The sequence below is a fragment of the Zootoca vivipara genome, chromosome 5, assembly GCF_965207765.1.
Source record: "Zootoca vivipara chromosome 5, rZooViv2.hap1.1, whole genome shotgun sequence".
NCBI classification, from domain to species: Eukaryota; Metazoa; Chordata; class Lepidosauria; order Squamata; family Lacertidae; genus Zootoca; species Zootoca vivipara.
Window position 1 is genome coordinate 56294485 of NC_142588.1, and position 25371 is coordinate 56319855.

At 47.3% G+C, this 25371-nt stretch overlaps 2 protein-coding genes across 2 annotated transcripts in view; both read right to left on the reverse strand.

The window, feature by feature from the left end:
• Positions 1-243: 243 nt before the first annotated feature.
• On the reverse strand, positions 244-14455 carry CPN1 (carboxypeptidase N subunit 1). The gene is made up of 9 exons (XM_035133932.3): positions 13974-14455; positions 10929-11125; positions 7768-7923; positions 6611-6793; positions 6246-6357; positions 5054-5193; positions 4054-4156; positions 2900-3018; positions 244-497 (listed from the first exon to the last, which is right to left on the reverse strand). The coding sequence occupies exons 1-9, from the start codon at positions 14215-14217 to the stop codon at positions 366-368; spliced, it is 1386 nt and encodes a 461-aa protein (XP_034989823.1). The 5' UTR covers positions 14218-14455; the 3' UTR covers positions 244-365.
• A 2595-nt stretch (positions 14456-17050) lies between these two features.
• The window catches only part of ENTPD1 (ectonucleoside triphosphate diphosphohydrolase 1), a 38066-nt gene continuing 29745 nt past the window's right edge, over positions 17051-25371 (reverse strand). Inside the window, exons 3-10 of the mRNA XM_035133513.3 lie at positions 25223-25340; positions 24930-25080; positions 23252-23411; positions 22204-22440; positions 20948-21208; positions 19390-19497; positions 18606-18743; positions 17051-18242 (exon numbers count right to left, since the gene is read on the reverse strand). Of these exons, the coding sequence (XP_034989404.3) occupies positions 18036-18242; positions 18606-18743; positions 19390-19497; positions 20948-21208; positions 22204-22440; positions 23252-23411; positions 24930-25080; positions 25223-25340 (1380 nt within the window). The 3' untranslated portion in view covers positions 17051-18035. The remainder of the gene's footprint in view (positions 18243-18605; positions 18744-19389; positions 19498-20947; positions 21209-22203; positions 22441-23251; positions 23412-24929; positions 25081-25222; positions 25341-25371) is intronic.

The window sequence follows — 25371 nt, forward strand, 5'->3', positions numbered from 1 at the left end:
TCTAGAAGAGTTTTTCTTTTCTTTTCTTTTCTATAGTGCAGTTAAATACTAGCCATTTAATAAACAAAAGGGGACGACAGAGGACGAGATGGTTGGACAGTGTTCTCGAAGCTACGAACATGAGTCTGACCAAACTGCGGGAGGCAGTGCAAGACAGGAGTGCCTGGCGTGCTCTGGTCCATGGGGTCACGAAGAGTCGGACATGACTAAACGACTAAACAACAACAACAATAAACAAAAAGGTTTAGGCTCATTTCATGTTTATGGGTATCACAAGAGATGGATCTTGGAAAGTTCATCTGTCAGCCTTGTTGACATCTCATGTTCGATATCTCCACCAGCTTTCATCCGGCCAAGGTCTGCCTTCACCGCGGCGTCTCCCATTGGGCAGCTCGTGGCACAACCTTCTTATGCAGGGCTTTACCGTTGGGGAGCCTGTCAGAAGCCTTTTGTACACGAGGGCTGTCCACAGTGCTCTGTCTAAGTTGGAAATGCACCTGGAAGAGAGAAGACCACTGGAATCCATGCCGCCATTCAATGCAAAGCCACCTCTTGTACCATGTTACTCCTGCACTGGCTCAATCAAGTCAGCTCAAATCCAAAACAGGTGTAAAATTAATCATCCCAAGATAGTATACGTCCGTTTAAAGAGGAGCAACTCAGCAATGACACCAGCCATGTCAGAGGTGCTGATACTAGGGTGGCCCTGTGTCATATTGGCTGTCCTCTAATTGGGCTGTGCAAGTAGTGCCACGGACTGGGTTCTGAGCTGAGGGGGAGCCATCTCAAAGCCCAGTCAATGAGGCTTTGGGCTTTGGGAAGGATGTCTGACAGAGTTCTGGAGTCCTTTTCTAATCAGCGCTTTCCCAGCTTTGGGAAGGAGATGGGAGGGCTCTAGCACCCTGCCAGAGCCTCACACCTTCCTCCCAAAGCAGGGAAGTTCCTCATTTGCCTTTGGGAAGGCAGCACAAGGGCTGGAGGGGGGGGTGCTCCAAGTTTTGGCCTCACACAGAGCACCATAGTATTCAAATCCACCACTACACAGTCCATGATTCAGTGATGGCCTCAAATACACTAAATGCTATGTTTCAAATGCTTGAAGCATAAGAACATTGCTTGCCGCAGGCCAGTAACAAAGCTCAGTAAGTTTAAGGGGGAAAGTGTTTATTTTACTCTTTGATGAGACATGGAGGTCTACTCTTGGCTAACGATCCAAAAAGTCAGCAATAGGTTTCCATCTCTCCTTCCACCAGCAGGTGGCTCAGCCGAGCTCTGATTCACAGCACTGCCTTCCCCACTCTACTCCCCGCCCCCAATATGCTACACCCCCTTCCAGAGTGAGGGTTTCCCTGGCAGTGGAGCCTCTCAGTAAATCATCAGAAATGCATTAAGAGCATTCCAGAAAATCTGGCTGTCTCCTCTCCTGAAATGGGGTGGGGCTGAATTGGGGAAGATCAGAAGCTCACAGAGAAGACGGGCAGATCCACAGAGTCTCAGGAGGGCTGCAGGCTGTTTGAGTGGCAGAATGCAGCCTTAAGGCCCAGGAGGTTGGCAAGCTGTGGAAGGCAGCTTGGTGACTGAGTAGGCTTTCCTGAAGGGGGTGTTAGGCTGACTTTCCTTCTCATTTCACTGAGATCAGTCTGGGCTTCCTAGTCCTGAAAGCCCAGTCCTGTGCCAACCCCAAGTTACAAGGGGATGGTAAACAGGGACAGTTAACGCAGAGAAATGACCATTCTAGCACCTCAGGACAAAAAGCATGCACAGCCCCCACACTCCAGCACTGCCAAAAAATGGAAACTTGCCAAACTTCCTTCTTTTGTATGGAATATGGTTGCTGAGTTAAAACACAACTGTGTTACACAAGGTCCCGAGGACAAATAAATAGCAAAGCAAAAGGTCAGGGGTGAAGAACATATCTAGAGATTCTCCAACTTTCCATTGCAGACTGGCAGAAGGCCTTCATTCTCCCTAACTACACCCCCTGCTTCAAATACAGTTTTTCCAAAGCAGCTTAATAGAATTTAGAGAGGTTATTTGCTACTTTTAGTTCTGCAGAACGACAGAATTAGAGCTGAGGTTAAGAGCACTGCGTAACTAAAAAAAAGCATCCACAGCCTTTAATCGGGGTGGGCCAAGAAAAGATGCAATAACTATTTTATATCTTTGGACAGACCTTATTTAGCACTCTACCAGTTCCAGATTTGGGGCTGGGTATTCGTAAATGGCAACAAGAGTGCTCTGAGCAGTGCTGGGCTATTAGCCAGTTTAATTTCCTACAATGCCTGAAGGTAACACTATGTGGGGAGAAATGTGGGAAAATTTAAATGGTGGCTAATATCAGCCACCTGGCTACTTGGAACTCTGGGACAGAATTAATATCTTTTTAAAGGTGATGTAAGGCAGGTGTCAGTGCTGGAGAACTGGGGCCTTGGCAGCTGCCTAAGGATGTCAGGTGCTGACATGGCCCCAGGTAGCACAGCTTGAGGAGTAGGAGCTGCATGGTTTTCTCAGCCCCTTAAGGCTCTAGTGGGGCACCTGGAGCACAAAGAGATGCACCTTACATGAGTGGCCTGCTTTAAACTATCCATCCTGTATTTCTTTGCACCCAATGAGCAGGTCATAGACAGGGCCGAGTAGGGCAATAGTTAAGGGAAATGCTGCGAGGTCTTCTCCTTACCAGTCTGGAAGAGAAGGTGAACTTCTGAAGCTGGGCTGGGCTAATGCTTTCCCATACTCTCAATGTTTCCACATTTTTATTAACCCTAATTCCATGACCCAACTCTCATAGGGGTGCAGGGGAGGTTTCTTCCCACTATCTCCCAGACGGCCCTACTCTAATTCACGTGCTGAAGGCCCAGTTGGAAGAACCTGGCACCTTTAACCTTTCCCCAACACTCACCACCGAGGGTGCAGCTGGGCCCACCGTCACAGTCACTGTGTGTGGCTGGTATCCATCTGCTGATGCAGTGACTGCGTAAGTACCAGGCAGCAGCAGCCGGAAATAGTCACCATGTTCTCCTACCAGAGAGAAAGAGGGGCTGAGAAGATACAGGGAGCAGAGCCAGAGAACACCACTTGGGCTTGCCTTGCCTGGCCTCATCCCCAAAATTAGGGGGTCTTAGAAGGGGGAACCCTGGCCAGAATGAGGGTTCAGCTGGTCCTGATTACTCCCCTAACAAACTGCTCAATTATGTACCGGTATCTGCCCAGTGACACTCACTATGAACACAGCTCAAGCTTGCAATGTGCTCTCTGCCAGGCCAGAGAACAAGTTTGTTTGTTTGTTTGTTTCACAATATTTCCACTAATCACTGATAGTTCCCTGCAGAAAATTCAGGGAAGAGCAGGGGTTAGCACCCCAAAATTTTAATGGGGGGGAGAAAAGGCTTATTGAGCTGAATGGCCCACTGCTACAGCAGCAGATTTACTGCATCGTGTGTGTGTGTGTGTGTGTGTGTGTGTGTGTGTGTGTGTGTGTGTGTTGGACTAGATGAACTCTTTGACTACTAAGATATTGAAACTGGCTGCCTACGAGACCATAAAGCTATAGGTATAACCAATGCTGTTTTTTTCTGGGGGGACGCAGGGGTATGCATACCCCTAAACATTTTGTGAATCTTTGTACTGTATTTATTTTCCCCAATTTGAACTATAAAAGGGTGATTTTCTTGAGTCAAAATGAGAGTACCCCTAAACATTTTTTAAGAAAAAAAGCACTGGGCATAAATCACGGCCTTTTCTATTTTGTTTGCTTGTTTTTATATGAGAAGCTTATACCCTTTATAGCCCCTATAGCACATGACCACAAGGAATAGACATCTTTGCAACAGACTCTCAGAACCCCTTTTAGTCTTCCAGAATGACTCACTGCGAATGCCGTTAACGTACTGCAGAAAGCAGAAGAGAGTCATTTTCAAAGCAAAAGTATGCCTGGCAGTTATATGAAGGTTTTTCTTTCACATTATAAATGTGGGAAATACAAATACAGTACAGTAATGCCATTTAATTACCACCTATGATAATAGTCTGGCCTGTGTCAAGCTGGGTACCAACCTGAAGTGACATCATGGGCAATTCCTTTGACGGAGATGACAGCACCTGCGAGCCTGTTGTTGTTGTTGTCATCAGACACCAGACCTTTGATGCCCTGGTGAACCTGCAAAACACAAATACCAAACTAATAAGTGGATACCCTTAGAACTGGGGAAAGGGAATCCACACTGCCTAGATCCAGAATGCAGTGGTTCGGCTTTCCTAGCTCTGTGAACCTCCCTGAGACCTCCGGGTATAGGGTGGTATATAAAGTCGAAGAACAAGAACAAGAACAAGAACAAGAACAAGAGGAGGAGGAGGAGGAGGAGGAGGAGGAGGAGGAGGAGGAGGAAGAAGAAGAAGAAGAAGAAGAAGAAGAAGAAGAAGAAGAAGAAGAAGAAGAAGAAGAAGAAGAAGAAGAAGAAGAAGAACTCCCAAGAACAGATCTTGACTCACACGTCAAAAGTGATGCATTCTAGCTCAGTGATAAAGCACATGTTCCAAATGCAAAAGATCCCAAAAGTCCTTGGTATCTCCAGATAAGGTTGCCAAAAGCCCTGCCTGTAACTTTCAGTACTGAATTGGATGGACAAGTGCTCTGACTTGGTCATGGTCTGGTATAAGCAGTACTTTTTCTGGGGGGATGCAGGGGGGTGCATACCCCTAAACATTTTGTGCATCTAAGTTTGGCCTCATTGAGGGGCAGTGTTTCAATATGAGTAAGAAAATTAAAGTACGCCTAAACATTTTTTTAAAAAAAGGGAAAAAAGCACTGAGCATAAGGCAGCTGCCATGGAGCATTGGAGGTGAGTCTGGGGAACTAAGACAGGAAGTGCTGACGAGAAATTTAGCTAATGAGCAAAATAAAAACTGACAAATTGCCAGATCAGCGTCTGCACCTGAGGATTGGAAAGTAGTCAATGTAACACCATATTTATTTATTTTTTAAAAAGGACCCAGGGGGAAATGAGACAACTCTGTAGGGGGATTGGGCAGGATGACACCCTGGCAGCTTTATTACCTCCTCTATGTAGGTGATAAGTGCTTCAGCATTTTTCCGCCACTCAAACACCAAACTGCCCTCTGGCGGAAATTTTTCGCAACTCAGTTCAAGGGTAATCTCAAAGCAGTTGGTGTGCAGATAGTTGAAATCTTGCATCCCTGCAAGGCAAAGAGATGAGGATATTGGATTTGTTCCACAATGGGGCTGAATGCAGTCCTCCAGTCCTCTCAATCTGACCCTTGGAACTCTCCCCAAGCCACACCCCTTCCTGGCTCTGCTTTTGCCTGGTTGGAGAACATGCCCTTGTCCTCTGATGATGCCTCTTGCTTACCTGGATGGAAGACGGAGAGGGGCTTGTGAGTTTGTGTGGAAACCAGCCTGCTGTACAAAGGTAACATTTATATCTAGTGCTTTCACACCCACTACTGGCATGCATGTGGCCCTGGGAAGAAGCAAGTTCCCCCTCCCCTGTTTGATAAAATCACCTCAGCCCCTTGCTGGATTGTGGGGGTCAGGTAAAGAGACGTGTGTAAGTTCTGGTGTGCCTGAGCTTTGCAGGGCTGGAATATTTCCCATGTTACAAAGGTAAATTTCACATCCGTTTCTGTGCTCACTTTGACTCTGGGCCCTGTGCGCCACTGAAATGTGGCCTCCAGAAGGGTGCCCATGAAGGAATGTGCCCCTTAGGGTGGAAAAGGTTCCCCACCCCCCCACATTTCAGGAACAGATGGAAAAACAATCATATTACAAAACAGGCATCTTTAGGCACAGGCGCCATTGCTCTTTATCTCCTCTTCCAATGTACAGTGCTGGTACCTCGACTTATGAATAACTCTACTTACGAATGTTTCTACTTACGAATGGAGCTCTGTCCGCCATCTTGGATGCAGTTTAGATAGGATTTTTTCGACTTACGAATTTTTAGATAGGGTTGCTTCAACTTAACGATATTTTTTCTCCCAATGCATTTCTATGGGATTCGACTTACAAATTTTTCGAGTTACGAATGTGCGTTCGGAACGAATTAAATTTGTAAGTAGAGGTACCACTGTACAGAATTTCCTGGTGGGGCCCCATGTATCGTTTCTTCCCTCCAGAATGACCTAGCTGAGTCTCTCCCTCTCCCTTTCCTCTTCTCCCAGTCTCTCCATTCCCTGTTCCTCCTACATGGGCTATTTTGAATGCTCCTGCCTTACCCCCTTGGCCTTACCCTTGCTGAGCGAATACCAGGAGGCTCCATTGGTGATGCCATCAGGAAAGAGATCTCCACAATTTGTGCCTTGGTGCATCGTTCCATGGGCATATGAATAGCTTTTGGCCAGCTGTAAAGAAAGTGCCAAGCTAGTCATAGATTCCTACCCACTCAGTTTCATACGCATTGCAGGGCACAGGCAGAATCCAGATTCAAATTCATTACTTTGCGAACAATAAAAAGACACACATAGCTCTCAGACTTTGCAACATCAGTTCCCTGTGCTTCCCATTAAGAAGACCTACACTCCAGCACTGCTCAGAGCAAACAAAATCCAGCACCCAGGGAAAGTGCCCATGGCTATTATCTTTGCTACCACTCACCTTCTGGAAGAGGCTGTCATCGGGAGTGGGGCTGTTTTGTGCTTGCCAGACACTCCGGCTTCTCTGCTCTTGGGATTTATCATATGGGTAGTTGGCAACGACGGCACCACCATGGAGATTGGCCGAGAGAATGAAATTGTAGCTTTTCATCCATTGAATCACAGCCAAAGTCTCTGGTTCCACCTGTGAAGGGGGACAAGCAGGGAAGACCAGGCCAGAACCACATCCTTATTTCCAGCATTTACAGTTCGGTACAAACATGGGGCAGAGTCCTGCTAGGACCTTACTCCTTCAAAATGTAGAGGTAGACTTCCATGACTGAGTGCTCTGCCGTGTCAAGTCACCTGGTGTTGGAAAGCTATCATATCAAGGAGAAAGGTTCTTGCATGGCCTGCCCCTTAATGTGTTCATGACCCACATAAAACACCCTCAGTGGTCTTCCCCTCCAGCGCCCTCCCCCCAATGCTTACTATATGGTGATAGCAGATGTATTGCATCCTGTGGAAATAAAAATGGTGGCAACTTTGGCCTCACTGGCCTGGCATTCCTGTCTGGCATACAGCTGGAGTGAGCCCTCCTAGGGATTTGGCATTTGCCCTAGTATGCCATAGGCTTGTGCCAGGCTGGAATGTGCCACTTTTATATGTGCTGAGGAGAGGGGTTTTTTTTTTGAAGACGATCTTCAAATATGTGATTACCCTATCTGCATTGTGAAGTGGTACAGTCCTGGAAGCACATGCTTTTCCTGAATGGGTAGATTGGCTCCTAGTGAAAGACCAAGAGAATGGCAAGGGGTATAAGCTTTACTTCTGCATCACTGCAAGAAATCAACCTTGTGGACTTCACAGCCCTCACTGGTCCGATTGGTGGGTGGGATGAAACCCAAGCATCCCATGTGTCCGGCTGCAGCCATGGGTCAGTGGCACTGAAACAGAACACCCAGTGTGCTGGATATTGGGAGTAAACTGGGAGATGGATATTGGATGTGCTTAACAACACTGGAACTAATGTGGGAGTTGAGGTGAGAGAAGAAGAGGGTCATAGAGAGGGGAACCTGAACTGCCACAGCCCTGGAGGGGTGTCCAGAAGTGAGTGTTGTTTTTGTGAAGCACACCCAGGCAGACAAGGCATTGAGTGAGTCTACAGTAATGTGTTACCTGGCTCCTCCAGTTGTCCGGCAAGGGTATGTGGTGGTTGGGTCCACCCTGTTTCTCATTGTAGTACATGACAGTATTGAGGTCAGGAAAGTTTCGGTTAAGGTCGACTCCATTGGCATTGTTTCTCCCAACGAGGTATCCTAAGGGACTTTGGCTCTAGAGAAGAATGGATGGTTCACACGTGAGTCCTGGGCGTGGCTAAGTGCACACCAAACCCCACCTGGCCACTTTTGCTGGTGTATGCGTCAATGAGAATTTCAGGAAACACAAGGATATGCAAAAAATCTCTGGGCTTCTGAGTGTTAATCCCAGCTGACAGGCATCTTCCGACCCTGTTTAACATTATCAGCAGCCACCCTAGTTTAAATTAGATTAGAGTTTGTTTTATTTGCTGCTTTCCAACAGACTGCTGCACTCAAAATAGCTCAGAATCCACAGAATCCCCCGCCTCCCCTCCCAGCAGCAAATCCTCATATTTTTATGGTCAGAAATTCTTGCATCTATTTGTCCCCTAGACAACGGAATGGGGAAGCCCAATAAAGGAAAAAGTAATGAGAAGAGCAGCATGACCAATCTGGGTCTCCAGTGAGATTAAATACTTTACTCGGCAGTGCTCCAGGCCCTATTCAGTACAGTTTCTGTTCTGGCATTTAAAGGCTAGGAATTACTGACAGTACCAGAGATGAAACCAATGCATTCAAGTCATGGAGCTCTGGGAATATATATCATAGCTGCCAAGTTATCCCTTTTTTACAGGGATTTTCCCTTATGCTGAATAGGCTTCCTCGCGAGAAAAGCGAAAACTTGGCAGCTATGATATATATTGACACCGCATGAGTTTCATCAGAAATCCAGTGAGAGTGGAAATAAATCAACACAATAGCTAGACCAATAACTCTGGGGCTTGAAAGATGAAATAAGTCCAGTATCATTAAATGGGCTTTCTAAGCATCTCAGCCTGCTTTGGTTGCCCATCACCAGAATGCAGTGGAAGGGCACATAACTTATCTAGAAGCTACCGTATGACTAAATCAAATCCCTAAGAAAAAAAACTCCCAGTGCTACTAGCTTGGCTATTACTGTTGTTATAAGAATTTTGAGGTCATATATATATATATATAATAATTGTTCATAAAACATGTACATGAATGTACAGTACAGGCACATGTCTGAAGCAGCACAGGAAGACAGGCCTTTCTGACACCATTTTGACTCTCTCAGACCTGGCGTTCCTCTGCAAGGAAGAAGTGGGGTGGGGGGAACCTTCTCATTGTCTCAGGAATTAAAGTGATAATCCCTGGCATCCTGATACCTGAGTGCCAGACAAAAGGGTGTGATTAACTTGGCTGGGAAACAGGGAAATGTAAATATCTCTCTTTTTTGTTGATTAGGTTTTGGGGGCAGGGGGCAGGGTCCAGGATGCTCAGATTACTGCCACCAGACCTCCCCTTTCATGATGTACCTATGATGAATCTAGGGAGGGGGGGGGTCTTGGGCTACACCCCTTCTGTGACATATGGATGATGCTTCTGGGGGGTGGGCTGAAACCAATTTCAAATTTCTTTTTAAGGACAGGACACCTTTGTTTGGGGCCCTTCCTTGTTCTCCTGTGTGAGAGGAAGGACCCTGTTGCAACAGCGAAAATAAAAGTGCCTTGCTTCGTACGTCCTGGTTTGGTCTCTGTTATTTGGTGGGCAGGAGACGCTTAAATTTGTCTGCTTGCCTGGATCCTTGGGCACTCCCTGGGTCAGGATCCATTTCTCTGGGTTCATAGGAACCAGCTTAAATTTTACTACACTGTGCTACAAAGGTTCAATGTGCAGGCTGACCCCTTAGGCCAGTGTTTCTCAACCAGTGTGCCTCCAGATGTTTTGGGACTACAACTCCCATCATTCCTGACCACTGGTCTTGCTAGCTAGGGATGATGGGAGTTGTAGTCCCAAAACATCTGGAGGCACACTGGTTGGGAAACACTGCCTTAGGCAAAAGCATTGCTTTTGTTGTTGTTTAGTCGTTTAGTTGTGTCCGACTCTTCGTAACCCCATGGACCAGCTGGAATTAAGATTGCCGGGAGAAATATCAACAACCTCAGATATGCAGATGACACAACCTTGATGGCAGAAAGTGAGGAGGAATTAAAGAACCTTTTAATGAGGGTGAAAGAGGAGAGCGCAAAATATGGTCTGAAGCTCAACATCAAAAAAACCAAGATCATGGCCACTGGTCCCATCACCTCCTGGCAAATAGAAGGGGAAGAAATGGAGGCAGTGAGAGATTTTACTTTCTTGGGTTCCATGATCACTGCAGATGGTGACAGCAGTCACGAAATTAAAAGATGCCTGCTTCTTGGGAGAAAAGCAATGACAACCCTAGACAGTATCTTAAAAAGCAGAGACATCACCTTGCCAACAAACTCCGTATAGTTAAAGTTTTGGTTTCCCCAGTAGTGATGTTAAAAAAAATGTTGGGGCACAGACTCATGACACTAATTTGCCTCTGGGCAAATTAAGAGGGAGGGTGACTGGGGTCTCACCAGCACTGTGTTCTGCAAGGTGCCTAGTAAAGCAGGAGTGGCTGACCTGTGCCCCTCCAGATGTTGTTGGACTCCAGTTCCCATCTGCCCCAGTCAGTCTTTCCAATGGTCATGGGTGATGGGAGTTGTAGTCCAACAACATCTGGAGGGTAATAGCTTAGCCACCCCTGCTGTAAATAAAGTAAATACCCACATACACAGAAGATTTTAGAAGGAGGAAAAGATCCAGCAAAAGACTAGGAGCTCAGAACCCCTAACAAAACCCATACACTCATTCATTAAAAAGGAACATTAAAAAGAGGGATTAAAATGTACATATATTAATTCATATCTATAGATGCAACTTCATAGAAACTGTCAGGGGACCTTTTAAACATGAGTTTGATCCAGACTAAGTAAGTTGAACTTAGTCCCCATTGAAATAAATGCAACTTAAGTCATGATTATCTTAACCCATTGATTTCATTTGGATCCAAGCTCAATGACGGGTATGAGCTACTAGTGGAGCCTGATAGACTTGTCCTCCATGACCCCACCTCCTGCATGTTTACCCCTCTGCTATTCCTCCCTTTGCCTCCTCAGACATCACCATGGCTACTGAGATAAGGAAGGGATGCTTGCCTGGTACCTGGGCAGCTGCCACCTCGTATCCATCTGGGTTCATGGTGGGCAAGAGGTGAATGCGCGTCTCATGGATGAGCTGCGTGACGCGCTGGTTGCCATGCCGATACTGTTCACACAGGAACTCTGCGAGCTGGAGCAGCAGCTCCCGGCCCAGCACTTCATTCCCGTGCATGTTCGCCACATACTTGAACTCTGGCTCCACTGGGAAAGTGAGAGATTTGCTGAGATTAGAACAGAGTGGCTGGAATAATACCCAGGGTTGGTTGGTGCTCTGAAAACGTAGACACTTGGAAGAAGGCGGGGGCACATGTTCCCCATCGACATCCCACGGGGATTAAACTCTAGCTGTGCCCTTTTGTGCTACTGTGAAGAGTCTCTCTGTCGGGGTCATACACCATTTACTGCAGGCTTCCCCAACCAGTTCCAGCTAGCACAGCTGATGAGCGTTGGGGTCCAATACATCTGGTTGGGAAAGGCTGATCTAGATCAGTGTTTCCCAACCAGTGTGCCTCCAGATGTTTTGGGACTACAACTCCCATCATCCCTAGCTAGCAAGACCAGTGGTCAGGAATGATGGGAGTTGTAGTCCCAAAACATCTGGAGGCACACTGGTTGGGAAACACTGATCTAGATCACAGAGTCACAAACAACTGCTGATGCCTTAGGCCACTTCATTTAATTGGTCCCCCTAGCTTGATGCTTGGACTGGCAGTGGCACTGACCGGGGAGATTCCCAACCCCACCTTGATATTCTGGCATGCAAAGCCATTGACAATGACAAAGTTCTGTCACTGAGCTGTAGCTCTTCTCCACCTTGCAGAATCCCGCAAAGAATTGTGGAGTCAGGGTGGCATAACCCCTGGGAATGTGTGCCCCAAGAGAGTTGCAAGAAGCAATGGCCTGTCTGGAAGTGGTGTAAATTTTGGGGTTGGGGAGAAGCATTTTATTTGATTCAGGGCTGATGAGAGGGTCCATTCAAATCAACAAGGTCAGGTTCTCTCTATGCCCTTATTTTGTACAGCCACTTCCCAGTTCCTTCATCTCCTCTCACTGGTATGTCACATTCCAAACTTCAAAAGCCTTGAGGGGTTTTAGACTGAACTGCAAAATCAAATCAATCCTTCATCTTGGCCTGGTGTCAAATTCTTTTCTCTAAAACCACTCTTCCCCCCCCCATAAAGCGGCCCCTTTAACTCCATATGCAAGACAAGCAGCCTTCAGAGGACAGGAGGCTGCAAAAGGACCCTTCTGCTCAATCCCACAGTCAGAGATGGCACTATGGGGTGAAGAAGACAGTTAAATTGCACATTGGAGAAATGGAAGGGTGGCGTGCTTGCAACAACTTTCCCAGTCCCAAATGAAACAAAACAAGGTCAAAGGGAATCCTAACGTATCCAGACACCTCTTGAGCAATCTGGCATCTGCAACCAGCCCTTTCCCTTTCTTATCCCCTCTTCCTCAGCTCCTCCTCCCTCTCTTGTGTCCCTGCAGGCATTCTTATGGTACCTCCTGCTGGGTGTTTATTATGGGGTTGGTGCTATAATAATCCCGTTGCCCATTTGCAATATCTCAACAACCCGCTTGCAAATTAGGCACCCATCTAGAAGCACCCCTAGCCAACATTGTATACTGCTGGGCTTGGAGAGAGAAAACACAGCCTCACATTCAGCCTGAAGTTCACTGGCTTTTAGCATAATTTGCCTTGCAGGGCTGTTGTGCAGATAAAATGCTGGGCTGAATGGTGAGGGGAGGGGGGGATACAGGCTGACCATTTGATACTAATGACCTTCCCACAATAAACACTTGCCTGGAAGCACCCAAAAAGTCTTGAACAATTAGAATCAGTTCATGTCAGTTGAAATGCCTGAGTAAATAAAACTGCTTTTGCCTGTCACTGAAATGATACGGTAGCAACATTATAGCAGATACTGTAGAACTCTTTGGGGAGGGCATTCAACAACCAGGGCATCATTGCCAGATAAAAGTCCCCCCCCCCTTTCTTGTTGATGATCATCTCACCTCTGATGGAAGAGGTACTTGACAACTCTTGCCTCATAGGTTTGACTCTGGTGCCTGTTGTCACTTACAGTATCTGTGTGTCCTCAGCATCTACCTATTTCAGTGCCCTACCCATTCCTTGCTTCTTCCAGAGGTATTAAAGGTAAAGGGACCCCTGACTGTTAGGTCCAGTTGCGAACGACTCTGGGGTTGCAGTGCTCATCTCACTTTACTGGCCGAGGGAACCGGCGTACAGCTTCCGGGTCATGTGGCCAGTGTGACTAAGCTGCTTCTGGCGAACCAGCGCTGGAGCGGTACCTATTTATCTACTTTCACTGTGTAGTTTCGAACTGCTAGGTTGGCAGGAGCAGGGACCGAGCAACGGGAGCTTACCCCGTTGTGGGGATTCTGCCAACCTTCTGATCGGCAAGCCCTAGGCTCTGTGGTCTAACCCACAGCTCCACCCGCGTCCTCGTTCCAGAGGTATTAGGCTCCACCAAAGCCATATCTGCCATAGCAGTATGAAAAGCTAGGGAGCCCCAAACGGAGGTTTCCCTCACCAGCCAAGGTTAACCATAAACCTCAAACCAGTTCCTTCAGCTCTTCTTCCTAGAATCAGAGTTGCGCAGCGGGTAGTGATCTGGTGGACTTGAACCCCAGGCAGCTGGATTTAAATTTTACCTCAGCCACAGACCTCGGACTGCTCTTTGGACACATCCTTCTCCCTCGATTCCTCAAGTGTAAAATGAACAAATGAGGACAAGTTTTAGAAATCCCTCCACAAACGAAAAGAAATACATGCCAAGTCGCCATGGCGAGTCTCTGTCAGCTGACACACGGCGGCATCCTGCACAGCTCCTCCTCCCCACAGCCTCAGCTTGCCCTAGCTAGGAGTGCTGTGGGGCTGGGCTTTGCTGGCCACAGGGGTTCCTGGTTAGAAGCCAGGGCAGCACTGAATCTCGCTGCTCCGGAACTTGGCATGGGATGGAAGCACACAAAGAAGCAACTGCTCAGCCGCAGGAAAGGGTTACAACCCCAGGAAAACACTTACTGGGCTCATGGATGCCAGGATAGTCGCTGAACTCCAGCACATAGAGGTGGCGGCCCTGGACGCTGCGCCCAATGCTGTAAAGCCTGGTAATGTATGGGCAGGCGCCCTTCACATCAAACAGGGCTTGCACCAGCTCCTCATAGCGGTGATGGAAGAAGTTCACTGAGGCAGCCACCCTTGCCAGGAGAAGGGCCCTTCCAAGGAGCCAGAGCCACTGAGACATCCTCCTGCCGGTGGGCGGCATGCAGCTCTTTGCGCCGAGATGTGAGCACAGCCTAGGCTCCCTGCCTACCAGGAGCTAAAGTGCAAACTCAAACCAGCTCTCTCCAGTTTCACAGCCAAGTGCCAGCCCACTGCACCTGCAGTAGTAAGAGTGGGAGGGCTATCTCAGTGAATGCCCCTCACAGCTCAGGAGGAATTTACAACTCGGAGCTCTTGACTTGCGCGCGCGCTCTCTGTCTGTCTGTCTGTTTCTTCCCCCCCCCCCCCCGCCGCCGCCGCCCAAAGAGTTCCTGGAGCCAGAATCATTCCAAGCTTCTGTAGTTTGGAAAGTTGTGCTGATTCCTGTTCATTTATTAACTCGAGGGTAAACAGGGGCCTAAAACTGCCTGACTCTCATTGCAGGCCAGGAGGAACCTGATCAAAACGCTCACAAACAAGGGGCGCATTCAGGAGCTGAGGCATCTTCTGCCGAGGGCTCCAGTTGTGCCAGGACTTGGCCATTTTTCAGCTCCAGACCTGAGACTTGGGACTATAAAGAAAAGCACCTCTGAGCACAGAGCGTGCCTCCCTGTCTCTACTGAGGAACTGTCACACCACTTTTTCAGGATTAAGGCGCAGGGCTTCCAAAGCACAGCCAGCATGGGCCATGGCATCTTTGTTTTTAGAAATTAAGCCCTGGTATGGCAGGCGGATTGAAATGCCACAGCTCCATCATGGACTAAAACAAGAAGCAGCAAACTAACAGTGTGTCAAATAAGGTGCCTTGCAGACTGAATGTGGCCTAGGGCAGAGGACAGGACAATCTGTCTCCCTTGAAGTGGAGATTTACGGTACTCTTAGCCTTTTCTTCTGTCCTGCAAAACAGTGGGTACAGATTTTTCCTCCAGGTTTGCTCCTGAAACCTTTCTCACGAATTAGTATAGCCCCAAGGCAGCAAAGGTTTAGGATCAGAGCTTTTCTTCTCCTAGATGGGCTGCCTCACTGTTCCATCTACTGCATGTGCAGTAACCACCTTCTCAAACATTGGACCCACTATTGGTCTCATCCACTAAACCTTCCAGGGCCTGTCTTCACATGCAGGGGGACTTCCTAACTCACTGAGGGTTTGAGACCCATCAGCTACCCTCACCTAGTTTAGCCAGCCAGTTTAAAACAACTTTATTACCACTTTTAAACAATGTTGTTCATCATTATTAATTTGGTTCCCTTAGCTATCTCAGCTGGAAGAAAGATCGCTTTGGCTCCCTCCTCCTATCATTCTCCAGATATGGACCGGGATGGGGGGGATGAGTGGAAAGGCTGTCTTCCCAGGTCATGGATCAATGGATGAGATTGTTTTCTGGGAGTAATCAATAGTTCTCTTTCACATTTGAGTAAAGCTCAGTCAGTCTGCCAGTCAATACCTTATCTGCTGAAACCAAAGGTCACTGCAAAAAGGAAAACTTGACACAGAAAAATAGAATTCAGGTGAAATTCAGCACAAGGAATACGATGCATAATAGACATTTACTATATTTAAAAAAACAACAATTTAGCATCATCTTTGATAAGATAGCTCAATACCAAACGATCACCCTGACGGAGTACAACAACAGATAATATACTTGTCTCTGATTTACTCAGTGTCAGGGACCTTAAGTTCTCTTCAGGTAATGAAACAGAGGACTCAAACCCAGAAGGGGACTGGCACATAGCACATGCCCCAGAAGTGCTGCTGCTTGATGAGCCTACAGGGCCAGCCACACCCAGCCGCAAAACTGGACAGAGATTGTAGCACTGCGATCCTCAGACCTTGCATTTATTTGGTGCTCAGATGGGATAAAACAAATCAAGTGTACTGCTGCCTTTCTGGAAGTCTGCTTGTTCATCTGCAGTCAGTTGTTGCCTTTCTACTGAGCTTCTAAATCATAAAGGGGGGAAATAGTCTGCTTTTTTTAAGGCTGCATCCAAACAGCTAATCAGGGCTCACCAACTTGCTTGTCCTGTTCCTAGAAAGTATGGGTCCAAATGGCTTTCTGCCTGGCCCATGTTTTCTAGGCACAGGTCCCAGAGGTTTTCTGTTTGCCTCACTGCTTTCCCTGGGAAAACCCACTTTTTAACACTGAATCAGAGCAAACATTTATCAGCAGAAAACCCAATTGGCGTTTGCACTGATTTAGTGGTAAAGATCAGGTTTTCCTGGGGGAATGTATTAGGAGAAGCAGAAGTCTGGATGAGCCCTCAGCCTGTAATTGTGGGAATCAATCTTACCACCTTTTTGTGCATTAGCACTAGGATGTTGAATTCCCAGTCCTTTGCACCGATTCATGACATTACTGGCCAACGGGAAAGGAAAAAGATAACCGCCACACCGCTTTTCTTCTCCTTGCTGAGAAACTATAAATACAATAAAGCCTTGCCACCTATGGCAGGTATGGTCAAGTCCTGCTCCGCCTGTGAGGTCATTCCTTTTTCTCTGAAGGTCAATTGGTTTCTCTTCTAATAGCACCAGGTTTTCCTGGGGGAATGTATTAGGAGAAGCAGAAGTCTGGATGAGCCCTCAGCCTGTAATTGTGGGAATCAATCTTACCACCTTTTTGTGCATTAGCACTAGGATGTTGAATTCCCAGTCCTTTGCACCGATTCATGACATTACTGGCCAACGGGAAAGGAAAAAGATAACCGCCACACCGCTTTTCTTCTCCTTGCTGAGAAACTATAAATACAATAAAGCCTTGCCACCTATGGCAGGTATGGTCAAGTCCTGCTCCGCCTGTGAGGTCATTCCTTTTTCTCTGAAGGTCAATTGGTTTCTCTTCTAATAGCACCATCCCATCCCACCTCCTTTGGAAAATGACAAGAAAATTACACTGGCATTAATCAAAACATCTTTAATATTTTAATACAAATACAAAGCTGTACACATGTGTGCAAAGTGAATAGCTGGTTTCATTTGGACCAGGATGCCAAGGCTGGGGTTTAACTGTTCCCAAAGACCTATACTGTTGACATAGGAGGATGCTTTAGGAGGAGTGTGCTACGTCAGGCCTCAATGTTCAGAATCCACACAGTCCATAGGGAGCGGCTGCCTGCAGATCACCTTGACTAATCCATTCAATTAGCAGGCAAGTCAACCAGCCAGCACAAGGGCTATTGCCCAGGTAGAGCAGCCATGGCACTTGGGGGAAGAGTTCCTCTCTCACCGACTAATTTCTGTGAAATATGCATTTTTGCTCTGAGGCCTTCTCTGGATAGGGTGCATTTCCGCTGCTTTCTCCTGGCTGACGATTAGCCACGTAGGTAGCCTGTTTTGTCAAAAGTCTCGAAGAGGGGATCTTCCCTGGGAAATGACATGGCAAGTGCTAGCTGATTCGCCATGAACGTAACAGGTGCCTCCGGGATGTTTTTTGTTTATTTTTTATGAATGACTGTTGACATTTCCAATGGAGCAAAAGAGGATGTGGAACCCTGAGAGCAGCTGGTCCTTCCAGGCTAGAATCTGTCCCTGCACTGTCCAGCCGGCCACTTTTTTATTTGGTGCCCCCCTCCCCCACATGTTTCATTTCTAGGGCTGAGGCAATGCACAGAGGGGTGGACCTGAGAGAAGCAGGTGTTCTTAATACAGCATGTGAGCCCCACACCAATCAGCTCCCCTCCCCCCACCAAGGATCAGGATGGGAGGCGGATCTCCAGGATGGGGGAAGATGACAGAAGGAAAGCACGCTGCTCTCTTGGCATCTGTCGGTGGCTAGAGAAAGTGGCGCAGCAGAAGGCCCTTGTACAAAGTCAGCCATTTCAGCAGAACACTCGGCTCTAGCGGTCCTTGCTGTGTTTTTGCTGTGGGCTAGGCCAACCCCAGTTCTAAATTACTTCCTTTTTCAGGCACTTTGGTTTGCGATAGCTCACGTAGCCTATGACGAGCAGGCACACCACCATAATGGAGCAGATGGCCATGAGGGTAATATAGCTAGACTGAGACAGCGGGTGTGTATAGGGTTGCTCCGCAGGGATCATGTTGGTGAGGTTCAGCATGTAGCCCAGAGTCCACCCGGCGTCGCTGCTGCCAATCTGAAATAGATACGAAAAGAAGAGGGAAGGGTCACTCGCAGCAGAAGCACAGAGGAACCCCTAAGGGAAGTGAGGAATGGGGGCATTGACACATTTATTATGGTTAATTAAATCTGTACACCACCCCTCATCCAAAGATCCCACCACGGAAAAGGCCTGTTCTTGTGTTGCCACCTTCCAGGCCTCTTGCAGGAAGGGTCTCAGATGATGCTTGATGAGTCTGGTTTGGTTCATTTGGGGAGAGGCGGTCCTTGAGGTATTGCGGGCCTGTATGCAGCTCCCTCTCCACCAATGAGGAAGGGGTGCTTCCCAGCCCTCCCACTCACCACCCCATGCCATTCCTGTCTCTGCATGCCAAGATACCTTCCCCAGGAAGTGGATGCCCTGCCATTTCTCCATGGTGAAGTTGTATCTCCGGCTGAGCAGCGAGAAAATGTAAGTCGCTGAGAAGCAGTATTCACTCAGGTACTTCTCCTTTACTGCAGGAAATTCAGCCTTCACCTGGACAGAGAGAAAGGAAGACAGTTTATTTCCAGGCATCTTCCTCTTCCAGATTTATACAACCGTAACTGAAGTGTGTTGTCAACCATGACATGAAGTTCCCTTTCATGTGTCAACAGAAAGAAAGATAAAAAGATAGATGTGATTTTGCTTTAATATTTGTATTCCGCTTAAAGGGGTTCACAATAATAGCATCAAAATTTAACAAACATTGCTATCACTCTCTCGGTATGTGTATATTCTTTGGTGATCACTGGTAGCCGAGTAAGATTGTCTTCCATGAACACGTATATATACTGGCAAAAATAGCTCTTAAATCCAGCAGATCTTGTGTTAGGACAAGTGAGGCTGTGGGGCTTCTCTTCTACAGCCAATTTGATTTTGGATTTGGTGCATCAAGCAGCGCTAATGCCAGTACCAGCTGGTGTGCTGGGGAAGAGCTGCACTCCCAACTACCCTAGTGGTGCAAATTGCCTAGACAGGACTGGGACAGGGCAAGGGCAGATCTGCCCAGGAAGGCTACAGCAATGCTAGTGTTGGGTGCGTGGCTCCACACCACCAAACAAACCACGAATGATGCCAGTTGGAAGCCACACCTCCTCAGAGTCAGGACTCATATTCCTCCCAGTTTGGAAAAATGACATACCTGATTCCAGGATTTGGAGCAGAAGTTCTTTATTTCTTCTGTTACTTGGTCCATAGGCTTTTTCGTCACATTTAGAAAGTTCATTACGTAGTAGAATGCAGAAAACGCCTGAAGAACAAAAGAAATGAACTTGTTTGCAAAAAATGCAAATGAAATGGAGCCCAGGGTTCTCCCTCCATCGGTCCTCACTAGTCTGGGGGGAGAGTTGGCTATGGGTTGTAGATAATGAACTCCTACTTCATCTATTCCGGGGCAAAGGATAGAAGGCTACAACTCCCTCGGCTCTCCATACAGACAGAACACCACGTGGCCTAGCAAACAAAGTCAATTGGGCTGCCTCCAGTGCATCTCTCTCACCAAAAATGAAGACATCTTTATTTTGAAAGACCTTTTATGCCTAACATCTAGGCTTATTGCTGCCATTTTATCTTCTACCCTGGATGATTTTAGGTGGTGGCGGTGTGTTAAATGCTCTTTGTTGTTTGCTTGTTGGCTGTACATGTACTTTTATGAGTAGGTGTATGGTTTCATGATTATGCTGTGTACATTACTTTGGGGTATGTTTAGCAGAAGAGATAGCTAATCTCTAGCTCACTAACTAATCAGTTGTTGTTATTATCAGCAGTTCCTTGCTGTCTCCACCATAAATGGCCCAATATTTTCCTGAGGGAAGGCAGGAAGCTGCTTTATACTATTGACTCATCTGGCTCAATATTGTCTACTCTGACTGGCAGTGGCTCTGCCTTTCACATCTTTGGGTGCAGGCTCCTTTTACCTGGAGATGCCAGGAATTGAACCTGGGACAGCCCCTCTTCCCGCTGTGAGTTCCCATCCCATCCAAGCAGCGCCGTCTTAAGCGCCCCTGTCGCCATGGTGCGCCGGATCTCTCCGGCGCCCTTCCGCCCCATTTCACAGCGCGGTGGGCGGGTGGGCACGGCGCTGCTGCGCGGCCGGGCAGGCACAGCGCGATCTCTCCGGCGCCCTCCTGCCCCGTTTCCCAGCACGGTGGGCAGGTGGGCGCCGCACGCAGCTGCGCAGCGGACCGGCGGACCAGCCGGCCAGCGGGCCGGCGCCATGGTGCCCTGCGCCACCGGGGGTCTACGAAGAGCTGGCCCTGCATCCAAGAGCAGTAGACCCCATAGACACTCCCCATGCTTCATGCCCAGCAGGCCTTCTCTCCTGCTGCGCATGTAGCTGTTCTATGCCACTAAGTCATTTGTTGCTTGAACTGGGCGCTAATGAAATCCTAAGAAACATTCATGTTCTTGTATGGTTAAGTGTAGCTCAGCTGGACTTTGCCACCTAGTGGCAGACAGAGGAAGATAACAAACTGGTGCACCTAGCAGAGAAACCAAGCAAGATGTCAGGGGAAGAGTGAAAGAATCCGTCTTTCCTTTGCCTCCATCTAATTCCTGGTCACATATGGCTCCCAGGCTACTGTTTAAATACAAGCCTATACTAATGGGAAAGGCAAATTGCACTCCAAAAGTCCTTCCTCCAGGGTAAAGCCACCAGTTTCTGCCCTGGTGGAGAGAGGCAGGTGCTTATATGGACTCACCCCAAAATCCCCAGATACTGGAGGCAAGAAAACATCATTAAATGAGCAGCTGGAGTAAGGACAGTGGACAACATTGAAGATTTTCTCAATGCTTGTCAGGCACTTTTCATAATCTCCAGCGCCCTCAATTTGGAGTTGTGAGGAGCAGGGTAGGGTGATGCTTGGAGCTGTGCAGGGGCTTTTGCACAGGTTAGAAATATTAAGAGTCCTCTCATATCCTTGGTGGAAACATGGGTCTCTGATTCTGCTACTCGATGAGTCCTGCAGTGAAAAGAAGAAAAAGGGTGGATGGGCAGTTACACACACCGACAACTAGTTATGACACAAGACAACGCAAAACCTGGATATAGGCAGGAGTAGGCTCACAGCAAGTAATATCCATATTGTTACTATATTTGCTTTTTGCTTTTTTTTTTACTTTATTACCAAGTTAACAAAACAAAAACACCAACAGATGGACAGACGGAAGCATGTCAGGAAAAATATTGAAAAACATGCATGTAGGTCAGCCATTGGGAACCTCTGGACTAGGAGCTAATTTCGGCCAGCAGGGATCCTAATTTCACCTGCAAGGCTATTTTTCCCCAAACCACACTCATCTGCCCCACATTTGTGATGTCTGGCATGGGCAGGTAAACTTGTGGCTGCCAAGGAGCAATCAGGAGCTTACATGGCATTCCTGATTATCCCTTGGAAACTGAAGCTCTCTAACAGCACTGAGTGGAGCTGACTGCAAACTCTTTTGAAGCTGTCTGTTGGCAGATGCCATTTGGATTCAACCTAGAGGTGGACATTTGTAGAGAAGCTCTTCAGACAATTTTTCTAGCCTGCAGAGGAAGAATGTCCATTTGCAGGTAGACAGGCAAAGTGGGACGGAGCATCTGCAGCAATCAGCTGATTGGTGCTGAGAACAAGGCACTTTAAACTTGTCACCTCAATTCAGAATGATGCCAAAGTGGCCCAAGAGTATGGGGGAGGTGGGATCTGCCCAGCGGCTGGACAAGGTTCCCCACTCCAATGTAGGTTGTTAAGTGAAGAAGTCATAGGTGCAGTGGGACAAGTCTGCTTAGGTAGACAGTGCAAGTCAGTCTGCTGTTCCTCCCAATGTTCCTGTACAGCTTTGACCTTGCCACCACCCTGCTTCACCTGCTCCTGGTTTAGTATGATTGCAACAAGAATAATCTTCAGATTGATGAAAGCTGGACACAACAGGCTTTTCAGCTGGGCACGCAGTTTAAGAGTCCCCCCAAACTTACTGCGATATCTTGGAGCAGCTTGAGCCGGAGTGCTTGGTCCTTCCCGTAACACAGAAAGCTGTGTGTATACACAGTGTACTGTTTGCCGTAGAGATAGAAGTTTGCTGTATCTGCTGGCGACTCCAGCGTCTCCTGGTCTGGTACGAAGGTGATCTGTGTAGAAGCTCCCCCAAGGTCCAGCGCCCCTATGGTTCCAGTTTTGAAGAAGATGCGGGGCAGGAATTTTGGCCAGATAGACTGCAAAAAGAGCACACCAGATGGGAGGAAGCTGCATGAGCTTGTCAAGGGACAGAAGATCCAGCTTGTGGGAAACGTGGCACAGGATGCAATCCAGGAAAATGGAAGCATGGAGTCAGGCCAATCAGATGGTTAGAGGTGTGCTAGCACAGGGAAGAAGTGGGTTAGGAAGGAATAGACATGTTGGGAGAAACCAAGGATCATTCAAGTATGATATACAGTATGGGAAGGCCAACAATAGTTTGTTTATATTGCAGGGGGCGGGGCGGGTTGGAGACTTCTTAACTCAGCATGCTAGTAAAATGTATTTTAGCAAAGAGTCTTGTGGCACCTTAAAAATTGAAGCCCATTTCTTCAGGCTTCTCGTCCACAAAAGCACATGTCACAGTCAATCTGTGCATCTTTAAAAAGTGGCACAAGAAGATGCTTTGTCATATTTGCAGCAATGCATTATATTTCCATTCTTAACAATTGTTTTGGAGGTTTGGATGCCACTAGAGTCTTTTCTTTTTCTTGTTCTTTTTGTTTACAAGAGCCATGATCCTTTAGGGGCAATCTTTTGAGGGATATGTGCTGCTTGGTGGGCAGGTACCAGAGTCAAAAGGGGTGGACTTTCCCTTTCCTTCTCTCTCTGCCGCTTCCATCCTCCCCACTCCTCTGCCACCAACATGAAATGAGGTTGTAGGGCACATGCAGCCCTTGGCCACAAGTTTTGCCGTCCCTGCTGTAAGGAGTCATCACTATTAAAAATGGAAATACACCATGGCCAAGCTTCAGGGAGCAGTGTTTCCTTTCTGACATGGCACGTTACCTCTTTGAAGTTGCCCAGCAGGTAATTAATGGTGATCCAGCCATAGGCACCTTCTTCCTCACCAGCGAGGATCCTGGCACCCTGGAAACGGAAGGGGTATGAGCGCAGGGTCTCCTCTACTGCAGAGAGGACACTTTTAGCAGTGTTCTCGTTCTCCAGTCTGCATGTAGGAAAGAGGGAGAGGAGTTACGTTATGCTGTCTTATTATATTGTATTTTTATCATTCAGCACTGCCCTGGAACCTGTTTGGGTAAAGAGCAGTTCAACAATTTTTTTAAAAATTAATCTGCCAGCGTTCCCTGCTACTTCAGGCCAGATGTCTGATAGTTCCATTTCCTTCTTTGGCTTTTTAAAAGTGCATGTTGGGAAGTGGCCAAGAAATGATATAAGATGTGCGTGTTTGTGACAATGGATAAAGCAGATGCTTGGATATGACATGCAAATTATGAAGAATGACCTGAGAGGTTTGCAAGGTGCAGATTTTACTTATATCTGGCTTATCTAACATTGTTCAAGGGCAGGCACCTCCAGCCCTTTTCTGGCTCCTTCCATACTCCTTCCATGTGATTTTAAAAACAGGAGCAGACAAAAATGTATCACGGAATCATAGACTTGTAGAGTTGGAAGGGACCCAACAGTCATCCAGTTGAAGCCCCTGTAAGGTGACCCGGAAACTACAATTAATCCAGAATGCGGCAACTAGACTGGTGACTGGGAGCTGCCGCCGAGACCACATAACTCTTGAAAGACCTACATTGGCTCCCAGTACATTTCCGAGCACAATTCAAAGTGTTGGTGCTGACAGAGGGCCTTCTTGGTAGTGGCGCCCATCCCGTGGAACACTCTCCCATCAGATGTCAAAGAGAAAAATAGCTACCAGACTTTTAGAAGACATCTGAAGGCAGTCCTGTTTAGGGAAGCTTTTAATGTTTAATAGATTATTGTATTTTCATGTTCTGTTGGAAGCCGCCTAGAGTGGCTGGGGAAACTCAGCCAGGTGGGTGGGATATAAATAATAAATTATTATTATTATTATTATATAATCACATTTAATCATAATCAGAAGCATCCTTCATTCTATTGCACACATAGCTTCTTGACCAAGAGCACCTGATACACCAGGAGGAAGTCTCGCCTTCATAATCTTCGTAACTATTGCAGCGTTAGCACTGTGGATCGGGCACAGAATAGCTGTGTGAGTGAATGATGGCCATTATGGAGATCCCGATTTAGCCAAAGCTTATGGCAACACCTCTGGGCATCACAATGTAGAATAGTAAGTGAAGGAAATGGAGAGATGGTGCTCCTTCCTGCGCTTGCTTTTATAAGCTGGGGGTCCAAGCACACAGAGCAAATTAGGCAAGGGGGAAGCAAACCACTTTGCATCAGTGTGTCCAGGCAGAGATACACGTTCCGGTTTGAACTGTCATCTATATGGACCAAGCTGAGCAAACAACAAGGGACTGAAGGCAGCAATGACATGCTTGTGAAATGCAGACACTGCGCAGTGCCAGTATGTAACTAAATCTTCCCAGGGGTGAGAGGAAGAAAAGACAAACTGGGCCAAGTTTGAGTATCCCTGTCAACTCCAAAGAAGCCTTTGAAAACTGTCATTTGCGATCTCACCCCTAGTGAACATGATATTTCAAAGAGTGCAGATTGTATCCTTCTTTGTTACCTCAGCAGCCGCATGCCAGCTGTTGCCCCCAAGTAAACTGGCGTCTCTGGGTGTTTCTCTTTGGGTATTATCTCCTTTGCCTTATCCATGCAGTGCCTTAGGGGGACACCAACTTCTCCCACACGGTCAGCATATCCTGAGATTCCTGGACCTGGGAGAGAAAACGCAGAACTTTTGTGAGCCAGTTTTAGCCTGGAGTTAGTGTGGAGTGTGCTGTGTTCTGTTCTGTTCTGTCCTCTTCACTCCACTATCATTTCATCATCCTATTAGCCCCAACTTCCCCACTTTCTTACCATCCACTTCACAGACATGCACCTGCTGCACAACTCCTGTGTCATTCTCCTTCTCTGCCGGCCATTCATATACATACAAGTTAGTGTGAGAAGAACCAGCGTCCAGCACAATCCCATACTGCAGAAGAAACAAAACCACAATTTTGCTC